The sequence below is a fragment of the Zingiber officinale genome, chromosome 1B (assembly GCF_018446385.1).
Source record: "Zingiber officinale cultivar Zhangliang chromosome 1B, Zo_v1.1, whole genome shotgun sequence".
In the NCBI taxonomy this organism is placed as follows: domain Eukaryota; kingdom Viridiplantae; phylum Streptophyta; class Magnoliopsida; order Zingiberales; family Zingiberaceae; genus Zingiber; species Zingiber officinale.
The window spans coordinates 23680398-23698470 of NC_055986.1; the positions used below are offsets into that span (position 1 = coordinate 23680398).

The 18073-nt window shown below is 41.6% G+C and overlaps 2 protein-coding genes across 2 annotated transcripts; one reads left to right on the top strand and one right to left on the bottom strand.

Moving 5' to 3' along the window:
* The first annotated feature begins 1602 nt into the window (after positions 1-1602).
* Positions 1603-3867, top strand: LOC122046878 (la-related protein 1C-like). The gene is made up of 5 exons (XM_042607840.1): positions 1603-2005; positions 2259-2661; positions 2773-2971; positions 3035-3125; positions 3225-3867. The coding sequence occupies exons 1-5, from the start codon at positions 1628-1630 to the stop codon at positions 3354-3356; spliced, it is 1203 nt and encodes a 400-aa protein (XP_042463774.1). The 5' UTR covers positions 1603-1627; the 3' UTR covers positions 3357-3867.
* Positions 3868-4459: 592 nt separating this feature from the next.
* LOC122052954 lies at positions 4460-13560 on the bottom strand. The gene is made up of 2 exons (XM_042614732.1): positions 13057-13560; positions 4460-5432 (listed from the first exon to the last, which is right to left on the bottom strand). Exons 1-2 carry the CDS (start codon positions 13534-13536, stop codon positions 4629-4631), a joined length of 1284 nt encoding a protein of 427 aa, XP_042470666.1. The 5' UTR covers positions 13537-13560; the 3' UTR covers positions 4460-4628.
* Positions 13561-18073: the final 4513 nt, after the last annotated feature.

The window sequence follows — 18073 nt, forward strand, 5'->3', positions numbered from 1 at the left end:
TGATGTATACATCAGTCGATTGGTAGCGAAAAAATAATTTAATATTTTCCTTCTGAGATAATTCTAAGATAAAGATCGGCTAACAAAAGCTCGTTATTTAATGACAACTTATATGATCTTTCTTGAATGATTAATTTGGAACTGATTTAATTTTAAAGATGAGGTGCCTTGAGAGGATATTATATTTCTGCCCAGACTCATAACGCTTTATAAACATATATTAATGCATGTCACTTTCACATAAATTTTTTACTCTCTATATATTTTTACCGTTCAAAAAAAATATTAATTATTATAATCTCGAGGCCTTCCCTGAGTTGTTTATTTTTCGGAATTTTAAATTTTATAATGAAAAGGCATTTGATAGTTATTAGTCATTTAATTAAATATGATTTCAATCAATTAATTATGGTTAACAAAAGTTCTCGACGATCATAAAGATTTTATCTTTTATCATTTTTATATCAAATTATTATAATTACACTTTTTTAGTGTCCCGTAAGTTTATTTGTTTTCATCTTTCTTTGGTGACATGAACAACATAGATGATATTTTAGTAAAATTATATATATATTTTTAATTTTGAACTATAGTCTACATTTATATATTCTAAAAATTTAATTAATTCTTTAGTAAATTATTATTGTATATTTTTAAAATAACTACTCGAATAGCCAAAATTTTATGACATTTGTGTTAGATTATATACATGTTCTCTTTGTATTAGATTTTAATTTACTCCTAATCTTAGAGGAATTCAATATTTTAGGATAAAAAATTTATTGTACAAATATCTATCATTCATATTTTTATGAAAAGGTCAACTATAATTATTCATTACCGAATTAATTAAAAATTCAAAAAAGATAATTCTTTCTTTGAAAATATATGAATTAATTAATATAATTATACAGTAAATTAAAATTATTAAAATAATAATAAAATCTTATCCTATTAACTTTTGATAGATACTCTATCTTTTACTTATCAGATAATATAGGGATGGATACAATCTTATAAAAATTTTCAAACTAAATTGAGAAGTACTCGTGATAAATAATTTAAAAGTTAAGATCATATAGTTGTGCATTCTATTTAGAAAAAAAATTATACAAATACGTATAATTTGTTGTTCTTCTATTGCATCATAGTCCCAGGATAAATGTTAAATTAGGTAATAAATTTTATCTAATTTTATTATTATTAATTAAGTTTAGTCATTTAATATACATATTTACCATAAATTTATATTATTTAATTAAAAATATGTATTGAATATTGATTAAGTTTGAATGAATAAATTGTATTTGATAATCATATGATATTATTTAAGATTAATTTAATACTATATTTTTCACTTTTTAATTTTTTTTTAAAAAAATACAATTGTTTTTTAATCTATTAATTATTTTTTTCCATAAAAAAAAATAAAATCAAGGAAGAATCCGTCAACGTAACTAAATAAACGAAAAAACCTATGATTCTATCCCTTTTACCACGTGGAAGCTTCTGTTTCGTTGTTCAAAACCGTTGCTATTTAAGTGATTAAACCCTCTTCTTCTCAAACTGCTCTACTTTCATTAACCCTAATTTCTATTCTCTCCTCCTCCTCCTCCTCGTCGTCGTCATGGCATTTCCGACGCCCGATAGCGAATTCATGCCGGACGACTCTGAACTCTCCTCTCCTTCGGCAGCGCCGTCTTCTCCCCTGGCGGCGCTCACCGAGTCGGTGAGAATCGCGCCTCCAATGACCTCCGTTGCCAACGCTCGCGTACCGGATGACACCAACCGATACGGGAGCATCGGCTATGACACCGTCGTCGGTGACGGTGTAAAGTTTCCGGCTCGGAAATTGAAGCCTCGCGGCGCGACCGAGGCGGGTTGGGTTTTGGGTGCAGAGCCACGGCCCGCGCAGTCTGAGTCCTGGCAAGGGTCTTTCGTTAGACCTTCACTTCCGGACTCGGCGAAGGAGCTCCCGCTAGCACCGTCGTCGGCTGCTCCCTTCGTGCGATTTCCTTCTCTCTCTCTATTTTTTTTTTATTTTAATCGTCTGTTTTTATTTTGTTTTGCTTACGGTTTTTTTTAAAGAAAAACAATTTTTTTTTCGATTTCTGTGAACGGAAAATTGGGTTTTTGTTGCAGTAGAATTACGCATTTCACGGGTTTTCGTCGTCAATGATATAGTTTGATCCGATTCTACTATGAATGTCTTTAATTTCTTTCCGAAATCAGGATGCAAACTTTATATTTTGATGTAGTGTGGCGGCGGCGGCGGCGCTAGCAGCAGCAGTTCGTCGTCTAACAACCCTCCCAGAGCGCCTGCACGAGCTCCTCCGCTGCCCGATCATCAGAGGAGTCATCATCGTCTCGCGCCAGCACCACATACGGGCGCCGTTCACCGCCGAGGCAACATTTACAACGGCCAGCAGAGGGGAAACCAAAGCTGGGTCCCTCCTAGTCCTAGGGGATCGCACTACGGGAATCAGCACCATGATGAGAGAAGTAGCTACGGTTGGCACGACCCTCAACTCCCCGGCCATAATCTCTACACAGGGATGCCGTTGCCACGGCTGCACCAGCCAACAAGTCCGTGTGTGCCATATGTCTACGCGCCACAGCGTGCTCAGGCCCAGCCTCCCCTAAGTCCCATGGACTACAACGGTATGGAAGCTTCCCTCTGATGATTTTATCCTCTCCTATTTTTGGCTTTGTCAGGGGTTGGTTTTACGGTTTCTGATTATCCTCTCCTATCTTTATGACCTTCTAATTCAGGCGTTGCCTCTGGATACAATGCTCAATTCGTGACGCATCCGAATCCCTATGCGAGTGTGCCGCTCGACACTTATCGAATGCCTTTCAACAATTTCCAAAGGCCACAGCCGCTGACTGTGGCTCCTTCCACAATCAGTATTCGTGCTCCGGTTGACAATCGGAAACTGAGCTTGAAGCGGCAGATTGAATACTATTTTAGGTACTTTAATATTTGTAAGGTTATTTTTTTCCGGCAGTTTCATTTTGTTTCTGCATACTGCAGCGTGGATAATCTCTGTAAAGACATTTTTTTACGTGGCAAGATGGATGATCAAGGTTGGGTTCCCGTCTCATTGATTGCTACCTTCAACATGGTGAGTAATCCATATGAATATGAGGATGACGATGGAGAGTAATTCCATGTTTAATAAATTAAACTGCCTCTACTTCCTAACACATCACAATATATGTAGGTCAAAAGGGTGACCACGAGCACAACGGAGATATTGGATGCTCTAAGAGATTCGACAAAACTTGAAATACAGGTGTACTTCACCCTCATCTTTTCCCCTCTTGATTCTACTCTTATCAGCTATGTTTCTTAAATAATTCATCTTGGTATTTTTCTTCAAAACCTGTTCCTGCAATCATCTACAGGCAGAGAAAATTAGAAGACGCGAGGATTGGATGAGATGGTTACTGCCCTCGATGGAAAATCCAAATGGTTATGGTTCCACGCCTAACTTGACATTGAACCATGATGATTCAGTCATCCACCCCATGCAGACTCTCGGATTAAGGGAATCTTCCAGCCAGACCATCATGAGTCGTACTCAAACTGAGGTAGCACTTGATAGGGGATCAGCATCCTGTAGCTGCAACAGCCAGCAGGATAGAGATCCAGCTCAACTAGAAGAACTTTGTCGCAGTGGTTCAGATCATGAAATAGGCAGTGACAAAAGCTAAGTTTGGAGGAATATGGCTGGAACGGATTCATGAATCCAGATACAGATGGACTGTTGTTAGATTGTCCTGTCTGGTTCTTTGCCGTCGGGCAGTTTGCTAAATATAAAGGAGATCAAGACTGGTGATTATTTTTTTTTTTTTTGAAAGAAAAAATATTCATTTTTTATTTAGTATCAAGGGCTTAGCAGCTATTGCTACTTAGATGTAGTGTATGGTTCCGTTTAGATTCCAAATGGTGGTGTTGTGAACACTTTTGCATCTCTTTAATTCTTTAGTAGTAGTAGTATCAAGGGCTTAGCAGCTATTGCTACTTAGATGTAGTGTATGGTTCCGTTTAGATTCCAAATGGTGGTGTTGTGATCACTTTTGCATCTCTTTAATTCTTTAGTAGTAGTAGTATCAAGGGCTTAGCAGATATTGCTACTTACATGTAGTGAATGGTTCCGTTTAGATTCCAAATGGTGGTGTTGTGATCACTTTTGCATCTCTTTAATTCTTTAGTAGTAGTAGTATCAAGGGCTTAGCAGCTATTGCTACTTACATGTAGTGTATGGTTCCGTTTAGATTCCAAAAGGTGGAGTGCTGTGATCACTTTTGCATCTCTTTAATTCTTTAGTAAAGGGGTCGGTTTTAACATTATACTGAATATAACTCCGTAAACCCTAGTAACAGGTCAAAACAATTTTTTTGGGACCAACAATGGTAAAAGAAGTTCGACAAATATTGTATGAAAGAGTACAAATAAATAACAAATACTGTTGAATCTTTGCTCCTGTAAACATAAACAAAGTCTCGGATGCCCAGCGGCTGAAATGGAATGGCATTGTTCAAAGTAAGCTAATTCTTAGATGAACAAACTCCTCTGTAGAGATTTAACATTGGAAAGGGGAAAAAAATGTCGATGAAAAGAATTAGTACAAGCTGAAGCCAAAGAGCTGACTAATAAGAAGAGCAAATCCCAGAGATATAGCAACTAGTGAAGCCGCCCATGTCAGTTTCTCTGTAATCTTAGGTACCCTCTCTTTCAGTGCTTCCGTGCATGAACCGATGAATACTGTGTAACTCCCCATCGCAAACACAGTACCTATAAGAAACATGCATAGGAAGGCAGCACCAGCTGCCCGGGATGGAAGTGCTAGTGCGGGCAAGACCATCATCAGTGCATCTGGTTGCAGACCATGCAGAATACCGGTTGCAAAAGTCGCAAATCCAATTTTTTTCTTCACTGTGGAGCTAATATCCAGTGGCTCAGCAAGGCACTCGCCATTCTCGAGAGCAACACAAGGGGCGGGTACCTCAGAAGCCTCTCGTATTCCCATAGCACCTATGACTAGAAGAGTTATACCGACAACTCTAGTTCCCCAGGTGCGAATGATCTCGATGTGTAAACGATCTTTGAGCAGAAGAAACAGCAATCCAAAAATCATTTGACCTGCATCGTGACCGCAACCCCAAAGGGATCCAACTATAGCACTCTCTATTCTTGTTCTTCCAATGGACAAGGGAGCTAAGGCAGCAAGATGGTCAGGACCAGATAATGTATGAAGGCAACCAGCAAAAAAGCCAGTCCAAGCACTGCTTAGTAACTCAGATTTGATGAAGTGTTCACTGGATTTTGCGGCAGACTGCACTGTTGCAAATGAAGGTTGCGCTAGAATAGGTTGGACTACTGCAAGTATAATTACTGAAAGGGCAACCACAACTGATCGTGCAACCTGAAAAGTTGTCAATATGTAGAATATATCAGAAACAATGTTAGTAAAGGAGACACTCACATGTGTTACATCAATATATTCTGAGGCCTAGTTGGAGGATAACCTTTCTTTTGAGATAGTAACTCAAATTTGACTCCTCATTTGATGTTCCAATGAGAATCCAAACACAGTTTTGCCACGAAAGGGCAATAGCATGAAGAGCTCAAATTAAGAACAAGGCTATTGAAGTGACAACAGAAATGATGACCTACCTTTAAACAATAGCATCCATGACCCACCTTAAACAATAACACTAACTCCAGATCATTTTCAAGTTAGAACAATGGTTATCCACATGGCACAGTCAATCTCAGATTCTAGTGTTCTGCTATCAGTTAAATTGGTTAAACATCCAGGACTTTAGCTAACTCATTTAGTTAAGGTTTAATTTAGAGACAGTGTGCAATCATGGGCAAGAAAAAGCACAAGATAAATCAGACAGCTAATTTGATAAATTCAAAGGACTAAAACAACTTAAGTGACTATATAATTGATTTGCCCTAGACTGAGAGTTCATTTATTGAATCCAAGATCATTATGAGCTTGATTAGTCAATATAATCTTGCAATCTCTCACTTATACAATGATGGATAGCCATATGTGTTGCGCTTTAAGGTTTATGAATCTTTAAAGAAAAAAGTACTAGTAGAAGTGTAAAACATCCAAAACAATTTCGTGTTGAAGAAATAGAGTTAGAGTAAGGGTTTATGGGCCTTTTGTCTTAGGGCTGTGTTCTATGCATACACTACCCTATTCATGAAATGTCATTGTTTTGAAACCCAAATTTAAAAAGAATAGATACAAGTAGAATATGGATGTACAGTATCTATGCGATCAAAGTAAAAAGGATAGCCCGGTGCACGATGCGGGGTCCTGGGGAAGGATTCATTGTATGCAGCCTTATCCTGCTTTTTGCAAGAGGTTGTTTCAAGGATTTGAACCTGACCTTTTATCACAAAGCAACAACTTTACCGTTGCGCCAAAGCTCCTCTTCCGCAAAGTAAAAAAAATAAATAAATAACTTAGAATTTTAGTATCCTTTATAAGATATTAGTATTGATGCAGATATTGCTTGAGGGCAAAGAGGGAATAAGGAGGAAGAGGAAGGGCAGTTTGGTCTTTTGACTTTTTGAGGTTTGTTGTATTAAAGATGGCATTGTTCATCCAGGAACGAGGGGGGGTTCGGGAAGAAAAGCGGCCGCCACTACGAGGAGTAGGAAGGTTGCTTCCTCCATCTCCGGCGCCGGTCACATCCGACGCCGGTAGCTCTTTCCCCGTACTCCTCTACTCTTCTCTCTCTCTCTCTCTCTCTCCCTCTCCAGCGGTCGCCGTGGTCACCGTAGCCACATTCTTTGAAGTCTCCTTCGGCTCCTCACGCACACTGCGCCTCCAAGCCGACGCCGTCATCAAGCGCCGTTGTCGCCCCGGTAGGCCCTCAACGTCACTTGCAGCGGCCTCCTCTTGAGCTCGTCGGCACACCGGCAACCTCCTGCCCTTCTCGCTGTGCATCCAACCGCCTTTGCGATGAGCTGCCCCCTTTCTCCCTCATAGTTCACCGGCAGCCCCAGCGAGCGACTCATGAGCCGACAGTCCTTTCTCCCGCTTCGCATCGACGCTGCAATATTACCTCTCCCAAGCGCCATACCCACAGCCCCTGCGCTGGCTCCCCTCCTGTCGGCCGCCACCGCCAGTGGCAACCCTTGGCCAACCCCTGATCCTCGCCGACTCACAATCTGGGCCAACCATACAACGTTAGTGTCACTGTTGACAGCCCACGCGCCGATTCTGTCCCTGTTATAGCTTTGTGTTGTTGCTGTGCGGCGGCCTTCGTGCCGTTGTTCCTGTCCGGCACTGGACTTGTGGGTGTCCCGGCCTCTGGGATCATTATTGTACTCGGCCTACATGCCGCTAGTATATCCCGACCTGCGTGCCGATGTCTTACTCCGGCCTATGTGCTGATATCATACCTCAACATGCGTGCCCAGGGCTGCGATGACTTGATCAGCATCACGACCGGCTCACCCATCCATCCGAGGGCGCCCCCCAGGAGCCAGGGTACGTCATCGTACTCGTTCTCTATTTACTTCATTATTCCACTATTTATTCAGCTTGTTTCTTATGCATTATTGGGACTCGCCTTGAGCATCGAGGTACCAGGGACCGGGGTAACCCGGTCGTTGGCTACAGGTACTACTGACCGGAGGACATCTGAGAACTTGGTCAAGGCAGAAGACAGCTCATCCTCCGGGTCATGGAGATGCGGTCAACATCCCAGCCACGTCATATTGGCGCCGTCTGTGGGAACGCACCTGGTCTGGAACGTGAAGACGGGCGACCCGGAAAGTTCCGCCATCCTCATGACTTTGATGGGTTTCGACGAGTATATCGTATCCTCACTCCACGGGTATTCGGGAGTCGAGAAATTGAGTCAGAGCCTCTGCTGGTCGGCAGGTTAGTTTTTCAGTTGTATTTTCTTTCGATCATAGAATTTATCATAGTTTCTCGAGCGAGGACTCCCGTGCCAATCGGCCAGGTTTCCATCATATCCGAGCCACCGGCTCGATGCCAAAGGCCCCCGTGTCGATCGGCCGGGTGTATATTATCCGAGCCACCGGCTCGATGTCGAAGACCCCGTGCCGATCGACCGGGCGTATTGTTGGTTGCTACTCGGAAAACCTAGAGGTTCCACTGTACAAAAATTTTGTACAAAGATCTGAACCTTTTCCTAGCTACCATGTGTATAAAACCTAGAGGCTTTTAGTATACACTCTAACACGTATATTATCCGAGCCACCGGCTCGATGTCGAAGACCCCGTGCCGATCGGCCGGGCGTATATTATCCGAGCCATCGGCTCGATATCGGAGACCCCGTGTCGATCGGCCGGGCGTATATTATCCGAGCCATCGGCTCGATGTCGGAGACCCATGCCGATCGGCCGGGCGTATATTATCTGAGTTGCAAGCTCATTGTTGAAGACCGTCGAGCGGCGACGTTAATATCTAGAGTCGAACCGGCGACTATAAAAACTTCGGCTTGAAGACCGTCGAGCGGCGACGTTAAACTCTAGAGCCGAGCCGGCGACTATAAAAACCCCGGCTTGAAAACCGTCGAGCGGCGACGTTAAACTCTAGAGTCGAACCGGCGATTATAAAAACCCCGGCTTGAAGACCGTCGAGCGGCGACGTTAAACCCTAGAGTCGGACCGGCGACTATAAAAATCTCGGCTTGAAGATTGTCGAGCGGCGACGTTAAACCTTCGTCTTCACATATCAGCCTATCGAATATTCTATCTCCACTGTTCAGGGTCGAGTTTATCAGATATATTCTATCTCCCCCATTCGGGGTCGAGTGATCGTCACTGGTCTCGGACCAGCCTCGGATATTCTATCTCCCCCGTTCGGGGTCAAGTGTCTTCATTGGTCTCGGACCAACTTATCAGAGCAGCTATTTCCCCCGTTCGGGGTCGAGTGGTCTTCACTGGCCTCAGACCAATTTATCAAATATTCTATCTCCCCCGTTCGGGGTCGAGCGATTGTCATTATCATATATTCTATCTCCCCCGTTCGGGGTCGAGCAGTCTTGGCGAGCATCTATCTCCCCCGTTCGGGGTCGAACAGTCTTGGCGAGCATCTATCTCCCCCGTTCGGGGTCTAGCAGTCTGCACGAGCATTTATCTCCCTCGTTCGGGGTCACGGAGCACATCGGAGCATCTTATCTCCCCCGTTCAGGGTCGAGTTATAGCCAATGGTCACAGACAAGGGTACCTCCACTGGTTTCGGACCAGGATATCTCATAGGCTCTGCGCCCGTTCAGCTCACAATTTTCGTTTTCTGTGCGCATTCGATTTCGCGTGCGATGTACCCGTGCGGCTCACGACTTTCGCTCCCATACGCCTTCGACTCACGGGCTACACTCTAGTTCAGTTCACGTGCGATGCGCCTGTTCGGCTCATGACTTTCTTCTATGCGCAATCGATTTCACAGACTATGCTCCCGCTCAGTTTTCAGGTCCCACTCCTGCCTAGCGCTGTTGCGTCGCTCACTCGGTTTCGCCTATACTCCCACTTGGCGTTCGGCCAAGAGCTTGCCTAGCAACCGTTCGGCATTATTTCTCGTCACTCGGTCGACACTGTGGTAGCCACCTGATTCTTCGCCCGATCGTCCACTTAGCCACGTGCTTGCTTCGATCGACATCTTTCCGATCGCCCGGTCGGCTTCTTCACGGTCGCGCGCTCGGCACTGTCCACTCGGCGTCTATCCGCACTATCGACATCCTTCTGATTGCCCGATCGGCATCTTCGTGGTCGCGCGCTCGGCATCGCTCGTACACTCAGTCTACTGCGTGTCGCTCGGTCTATTATCATTTTACTCGCCACTCACTCGACATTCTGCCACTCGCTCGGCATCGGTCTGGTGGCCGACTTGGTACTATTCCTCGTGGTTTGCTTGGCATGGCTACCATCTCTCGCGCGACGTTCTCTCGATTACCCGGTTCGCACTCTTCCGATGGTCGGATCAGCATCTTCTCGAGTGCGCTCGGCTCGATCTCCCGTCTTTCTGCATGATCAACATTATCTCCGTTGCTTGGATCGCGCACTTTCTTGTCGCTCGATACTACCTGAGTCACTTGCTTTGCATCGCCACAGTTACTCATGTGACATGATGAGACGTGCCCCATGATAGGATTTCGCATTCATTAATGGTTCTATTTCAGGCCTTGGTCTAGTCAGTCGGACTTGCGCCTCCTTCGACTAGACTTGAAGGGGAGGCTTGTGATGCAGATATTGCTTGAGGGCAGAGAGGGAATAAGGAGGAAGAGGAAGGGCAGTTTGGCCTTTTGACTTTTTGAGGGTTTGTTGTATTAAAGATGGCACTGTTCATCCAGGAACGAGGGGGGTTCGGGAAGAAAAGCCGCCGCCACCACTACGAGGAGTAGGAAGGTTGCTTCCTCCATCTCCGGCGCCGGTCACATCCGACACCGGTAGCTCTTTCCCCCGTACTCCTCTACTCTTCTCTCTCTCTCTCTCTCTCTCCCTCTCCAGCGGTCGCCGTGGTCACCGTAGCCACATTCTTTGAAGTCTCCTTCGGCTCCTCATGCACACTGCGCCTCCAAGCCGACGCCGTCATCAAGCGTCGCTGTCGCCCCGGTAGGCCCTCGGCGTCACTTGCAGTGGCCTCCTCTTGAGCTCGCTGGCACACCGGCAACCTCCTGCCCTTCTCGCTGTGCATCCAACCGCCTCTGCGATGAGCTGCCCCCTTTCTCCCTCCTAGTTCACCGGCAGCCCCAGCGAGCGACTCATGAGCCGGCAGTCCTTTCTCCCGCTTCGCATCGACGCTGCAATATTACCTCTCCCCAGCGCCATACCCACAGCCCCTGCGCTGGCTCCCCTCCTCACGGCCGCCACCGCCAGTGGCAACCATTGGCCGACCCCTGATGCTCACCGACTCACGATCTGGACCAACCATACAATGTTAGTGTCACTATTGACAGCCCACGCACCGATTCTGTCCCTGTTATAGCTTTGTGTTGTTGCTGTGCGGCGGCCTTCGTGCCGTTGTTCCTGTCCGGCACTCGACTTGTGGGTGTCCCGGCCTTTGGGATCATTATTGTACTCGGCCTACATGCCGCTAGTATATCTCGGCCTGCGTGCCGATGTCTTACTCCGGCCTATGTGCCGATATCATACCCCGACATGCATGCCCAGGGCTGCGACGACTCGATCAGCATCACGACCGGTTCACCCATCCATCCGAGGGCGCCCCCCCGAGGCCAGGGTACGTCATCATACTCGTTCTCTATTTACTTCATTATTCTACTATTTATTCAGCTTGTTTCTTATGCATTATTGGGACTCGCCTCGAGCATCAAGGTACCAGGAACCGGGGTAACCCGGTCGTAGGCTACCGGTACTGCCGACCAGAGGACATCTGACAACTTGGTCAAAGCAGAAGACAGCACATCCTCCGGGTCATGGAGATGCGGTCAACATCCCAGCCACGTCATCCCGGAGACTCCGTCTTCTCAGCTTCCCGACAGGATCAAGTATGTTGATTGTAATCCCTTACAGAGAGAAATTTCTTTAATAAAAAAAGAAAATAGATTATCAAAACTTCTACAAGTTCATATTATGCTGCATATAGACATAATTTTCTGCATAAGAGTTTAGTCATTTAGCATGGAAAAAAGAGATGATAGTAAAAAACGATACGTGATCTAACAGTTAATGCCTATAATTGGAGAGCAAAACTATCTACAACAGATGCCATATTTCCGAGAAATCAAGCTTGTACCAATATCTTTATCATGTAAAAGAGAAAGACCAATGAGCAAATAACAATCTAGGATCAATGATACTCATTTAATCTGAATGATTAACAATACCCATTATTTTTAAAAAAAAAAAGTTTGGTTTTTAGCTAATCAACCTCTTTCTAAGCTATTTCTGTTTGCATAAATTGCATGAAAAGTATGTTAATTCACAGTTAATCAGACACATCTCTGCATCTCCTTTAATTTCACTTACAAGTGTGGGTGAGTATGACTGAACTATTCGTCTGTCATGAAGTTGGCCAGACCAATATGAATGTGTCCAGAGAGTCAAATGTAACAAAATAGACATTTAATATTTGGTTCATTACTTCAGATGCCATTTCAATTTGTACATCGCTGTTGGTTGATATGGGAAAAACTTCTGATTGATGGCAACTAAGAAAAACTATCTTCAACACAATCCAGAATTATGTATGTGCAAGGATTAACTTCATCAAGTAATAGAGCAAGTTGTGAAGAACTCCATCATTTTGATCCTGAACTAAACAAAGTTCTTGGAAATAATAGATTTTCATGAAGTTGAACTTTAACTGAGTTTAGCAACAAGAAACAGAGTGGTTTGATGAAATCAACACACATGCATGATGCATATAAAAATGCCCTGCAGAGCTATACAGGTTCTATGCCAAAGTTATCAGTGTAGATTTGTTAATGCAGGAACCTCTTATGATGAATTTTGATAGTGAATTACATTTGCTTAGCAATCACCATTAGCAGGTAAATCTTGTCCCAGCATCAAGTATATGGTTGATCTCATCTTCATCTAAATCATATAGGGATCATTATCATCGAGTTATGTAAAATCAAATTATTTAGAGTTGGCTACATGAATCATATAAACTTGATACTGGCAGTGCAAAATCATACAGGTATCATCATCATCAAGCTATGTAAACCCAAATTATTTTGAAGTTAGGTACATGGATCATAAAATCTCGATATTGACTGTGTAAAATCATATAGGGATAAAGCATATAGATCAAAATTGTCATGTCTTCATATAATGATTTCCTAGAAGGCAAATGACACTACATCAATTCAATCATTTCCACAACTTTATCGCGTGCAGCATTTCCCTATCTACAATTTCTTGTAACACATACCAAGTCGTTAGTCTCATTGCATTAGCTCCGTTATGAGAAATGCCACTTCAAGAAAAAACCTTAGCGTTCGCCAAAAATATTTATTCACTTTCCAAGAAAATCCAATACCGTACGAAGCAGCAATATACGGTACTAGTAAAAAAATCTCACCTTTCGTGCAGAAACCCCTTCCGATTCTCCTCTACCACCGACGGATTCACCCTGCGACCGAGAAATCAGAGCGGCAGAAGGGCGCGTGAGGCCAGGAAGCGGCCCGTCCCGTCTGGAGATCAACGATGCATCGACCTTGAAGGGCCGACGCGGGGTCAACCAAGGCCCAAACTTTAGATCGGAGGGGGATCGAAGCGGATGGAAAGGGCGAACCCTAGTGAGATGGTGGCGCAGGGGTGCAGCCGTCCGAGAAGAGAACGTGGAGGAGACGAGCCTATCCATGGAAGACAAAAGGAAGGGTGAAGACAAAAGGAAGGGTTTTGGCGTGACGAGGAAGGGAACAGAAGGGAGTGTAAATTCGCCCAAATACCACAACAAATGGAATTGAAAATGGAATTGGGATCTGGGACGGAAAGCCGATTCACTTTTTTGTAGTTTGGCTGGGTGATCGAGCAGCTGGAAGTTGTTGCCGATGCGCATGGACGGAAAGTAGCCACATCGATCGCATCAGCCAGGGAATCCAAAAAAAATTCTAGTGTCGTAGCTGCTACGCGTATACGTACCTATACAAGACGTGTATGCGTGTCTACGTATACAATTTAGTCATTAAAAATAATGCCGGTTCAATGCATAGATATTAAGGGGTGCTTGGTTCATTGAAGGAAATGAGAATGAGAATGTGATTGATAGAAATAGGGAATGGAAATAGAGGTTTTTCCATTCCCCTTCTTTTACTAGGGAATGACTCATTCCCATATTTAAGGTAATGAATCCATGGGACCTATCACTAATCCCTCAAACCAAACACCCACTTTCAATCCCTTTCCCATTCCTCACTCTCATACCATCCAACCAAGCACCCCCTAAGATCTATGCCTGGGACCTTAATTATATTACAGTTAGTGATGGATCCAGACAAAAAAAGAAGAGGGTGTTCAAAGAAAAAAGTTAAAGTTTGTCTTTCTTCTCACTGTCCCTCGGACTACATCATACTGATGAAATTTTCCACGAGCAAGAGGGTGCTCAAGCACACCCTCGCTCCCCCTAGATCCGTCACTATTTTTGCAATATATATATATATATATATATATATATATATATATATATATATATATATATATATATACATAGTCTTGATCTCATGCGCAACGTGCACAGTGCGCGACGCAGTCGCGCGTCGCGCAGGAGATCAAGCTTTGTTTTTTTTAAATTTTTTTTTATTTTTTAATATTTTAAATTAAAAAAATTAACATTTCCTTATATAAATTTCTAATACATTAATATATCCCCTCAACATATTACAATACTCAATAAATACTTAAATTAATTTTATTTTAATTTTTTAAAAAAACCAAACACTATAATCTAATTGGAAAACCTGAACCCTAGAGGTAAAATTTAAAAAATAAAATAGCTTTGATACTATAACCCAAAGCCTGAACCCTACAGGTAAAATCTAAAAAAAATAGCTTTGATACTATAACCCAAAGTCTGAATCCTAGAGGTAAAATCTAAAAAAAAAATAGCTTTGATACTATAACTTAAAGCCTAAACCCTAGAGGTAAAATCTAAAAAAAAAATAACTTTGATACTATAACCCAAAATCTGAACCCTAAAAATAAAATTTTAAAAAAATATTTTAATTATTTTTTAATTCAAAAATTAAAAACAAATAAAAAAAACTAAAACCAGTTGAATCCTAGCGCGCGCACAGTCACACACTGTACGGACGCGCAGGATATCAACTGTCTATAAAATATAATGTTAAAAAATTAAAATATTTAATGTTAAAACTATATATATATATATATATATATATATATATATATATATATATAGTTTTAACATTAAATATTTTAATTTTTTAGATTTAACTAATAATTTTAAATTTTTTATAGATTAAAGTTAAATTTGATTATTTTTATTTTTTACTCGTGATAGATTTAATTGATAATTTAAATTTTTTAAATATTAAAATTAGATTTGGTTGTTAATTTTATTTTATTTTTTATTAAAATTTAATTCATAATTTTAAATTTTTTACTAATAAAATTTAATTTACTAATCAAAATTAAGTTTGGTTAATAAATTAAAAATATTTATTGATTATACTTAATTGATATTATCTTATAAAAATACTTTTGGAAGTCAAAACATATTTAATATTGCATTATCATTTTCTCTAAATTTTATTGTCCTTTCTTTCTTCTCCTTCATTATCAATTTTTATACTATTATTATTGTGTCCTTACTCTTCCATGAGGCACAGTCTGTTATTTTTAATAATTCGTCATTGATGTTTAATAGTTAAATATTTTTAGCTAAATAAATTTGATTGATGATTTATCGAAGTTAAAATTGATAAAAAGATAGTTTGATTCACGAACCTCTCGTCAATATGAGATCCAGAGAAGGGTATTTTGTACGTAGTGACTATATCTATTACTCAAATCTATTACATTTAGGTCACATAACAATAATTTTATTGAGTTAAGGTCTTCCTTTATCAAAGTTAAAATTGATTGATAATTTTAAAAAAAATAATAATTAAATTAAAATATATATTAATAGTATTATAATAATTTACTACTTGTTGTCAAATTAGTTAACATAAAGTGACATTGGCATAAGATAAAACTATTGATACATGACTTAATTGGCCATTGTTTCCAATTGCAAAAATAATCATTAACAATCTATGAAATTATCCTTTTAAATTTTACTAATAAAATTAAATGTCGCCCTGGGGCATGGTTGAGTTTGGCTATTGTGGGTGGGCAAAGGGTCGAATCTCAACAAAGTCAAGAAAAATGTCATCTCCGCAATGGCCAACTGCAGTTTTCCGATTTACCTTCTCATACATGGTCATGAGGTCGGCTATGTGAATCGATAGGGTGGTGAATTTCACCTTTTGCTACAACTAATAAGATTTTTAATATTTATTTTTTTAAAAAAATTAAGGCTTACTTTTCTTTCCTACCTAGGGCCTCAAGAATAATTGAGATGGCCCTGCAGACCTACAACATAAATTACGTCAATGCCGAGCTAGGAAAGGGGCCCCCGGTATTGACCCTTCGACGATCAAGTCATTCACCGACGATGAAATATAAGGCGGAGTAATAAGAAGACTATTGTGAAAATAGTGAATATCACATACCTCCGTCGATGCTTGGACCCCCTTTTATATAGAGCTCTTGTACCGTTACGGCACGCTTCCCAAGGCAAGCGCACTTCTCAAAGTTTTCCCTGAAAAAAATTGTTAGTAAAGTATCTTTGACACAGTACCTTAACGGGTCGAGCATATATCTGAAGTGACAGTAGAAGTTTCCGCCGTATAATCTTCTGACTGTCCATGCCCGGTGTCGACGGCACCAACTCCCAAAAGGATATTGATGTCCGGTGTCCTTGTTATAGGAGATCGGTGGCCGGCTTGAAGGGGGGTTGGATAGCTAGGTGATAACCATGATTTCATTGCATTATTTTGATTCATATATGCATGGTTTGATGTTGATTTTATAGGTTTAAATCATGGTTACATCATATTTTGTGCATTGTATCTATTTTGGACCTAATTATAAATTATTGTATTTTTGTGTTATTTGATGCTAATATTTGATTCTTATTTTGTAGGCATCAAAGGATCTTGGATTTGGATCTATTTGGACCAAAATTGGGCTCGAATCGGAGTTCAAACGAGAAGATCAAGCTTTGAAGCATTATGGGCCGTTTATCAAGAATAGGAGAGATCTGAACCATCTGTTGAAGATCTGGCCGATCCAACCTAATGGAGAGCAGATCTGAGCCATTGATGAAGATCCAGAAGTTTTGATCCAGATCTGAGTTTATCTAGCCATTGATCCAGCCCGAATTAATCTGGATCGTTCAATGAAGACTGGGCCGATCTGGGCCATCCAGTGATGATCTAATCGATCCGACCTACGGGAGGGTAGATCCAGACCCTAGATCAACATCAGTACCTTCGGATCAGATTTTGGATGACTTTTCACCGTTGATTTAGCCCGGAATCATCTCAACCGTCCATTCCAGATCCAGATCTGATTTAAATGAGAAGCTACAGTACCCAGCTTCTTCGTCGACTCCACAGCGCACAGCAGCTTCGTCCCGCGGTGATTTTTCTGGATTTCGACCCCGATTCCTTCTCCAATCGTTCTCTCAAGCTTCAACTTCATTGTAGAGCTTCACGGAAGCTTATCCCGATCATCTGGAGCCGCCGGCAGGTGTTCCTTCCGGCGCAATTCTCTTTTCTGTGATTTTCTGTTCCCACCGAGATTTGGAGGTGGTCCTCCAATCTACGGTATCTCCGTCCATCAGAAACACTCGGAGGTGGTCCGCCGGTGTTCCTAAGCTTCATCCGATGCCCATCTGCCATCCACAGCTCCACTCCAGATCTAGAGATCCAGATTAGCAGATTTCCAGATTTTCGGCACTTGAGTGGGTTCCGGGTTGTTCTTAGCTCGCCGGGGGTGGTCCGTCGGTGTAGCTGAACCTTCCTCGAGCTGATACGCTACTGAGAGTATTCATTGAGGTCTGAAATTGGGTGGTTTCAATTTTGGCACTCTTGTGTGACGGCAAGAGTGTGAAGCTTGTATAGATTGGTTGTGAGTTGGATCGGTTAGGGTTTATTTCGTTTTGTTATTATTTTTACAGCTTAGAACAGATTCATTTGATGTTTGTTATGATTTTAGCAAGTAATTTAGTATTTCATTACCTTGTTAAAGCTTAGTTTAAGTTTTATTTGATGCTTGGTTAATTGTTTAGTGTTTGAGTTTTAAGTTGAGGTTTACATTTTGCTTTAGATCAGATTTACTTAAGTCTTGTTATTTCAATCTTCGTTTGATGTGTGTTGATGATTTAATTATAATGTAGGGTGACAATGCATTATGGTTTGATCGTTGACACACAAGTAGATTTCATTTGTTTAGGTTTCACTCTTGTTTTAGATTAATTTCTTATTCGCTATGCTTTACTTTTGTTAGATTTAGATTCAAGCTTAAAC

Coding starts and splice junctions, on each gene's coding strand:
- LOC122052954 (XM_042614732.1), bottom strand. CDS start 13,536: ATGCGCATCGGCAACAACTTCCAGCTGCTCGATCACCCAGCCAAACTA. Junction 5,433..13,056: donor AAGGGGTTTCTGCACGAAAG/GTGAGATTTTTT, acceptor ACAACTTTTCAG/GTTGCACGATCAGTTGTGGT.
- LOC122046878 (XM_042607840.1), top strand. CDS start 1,628: ATGGCATTTCCGACGCCCGATAGCGAATTCATGCCGGACGACTCTGAA. Junction 2,662..2,772: donor AAGTCCCATGGACTACAACG/GTATGGAAGCTT, acceptor CTTCTAATTCAG/GCGTTGCCTCTGGATACAAT. Junction 3,126..3,224: donor TGATTGCTACCTTCAACATG/GTGAGTAATCCA, acceptor CAATATATGTAG/GTCAAAAGGGTGACCACGAG.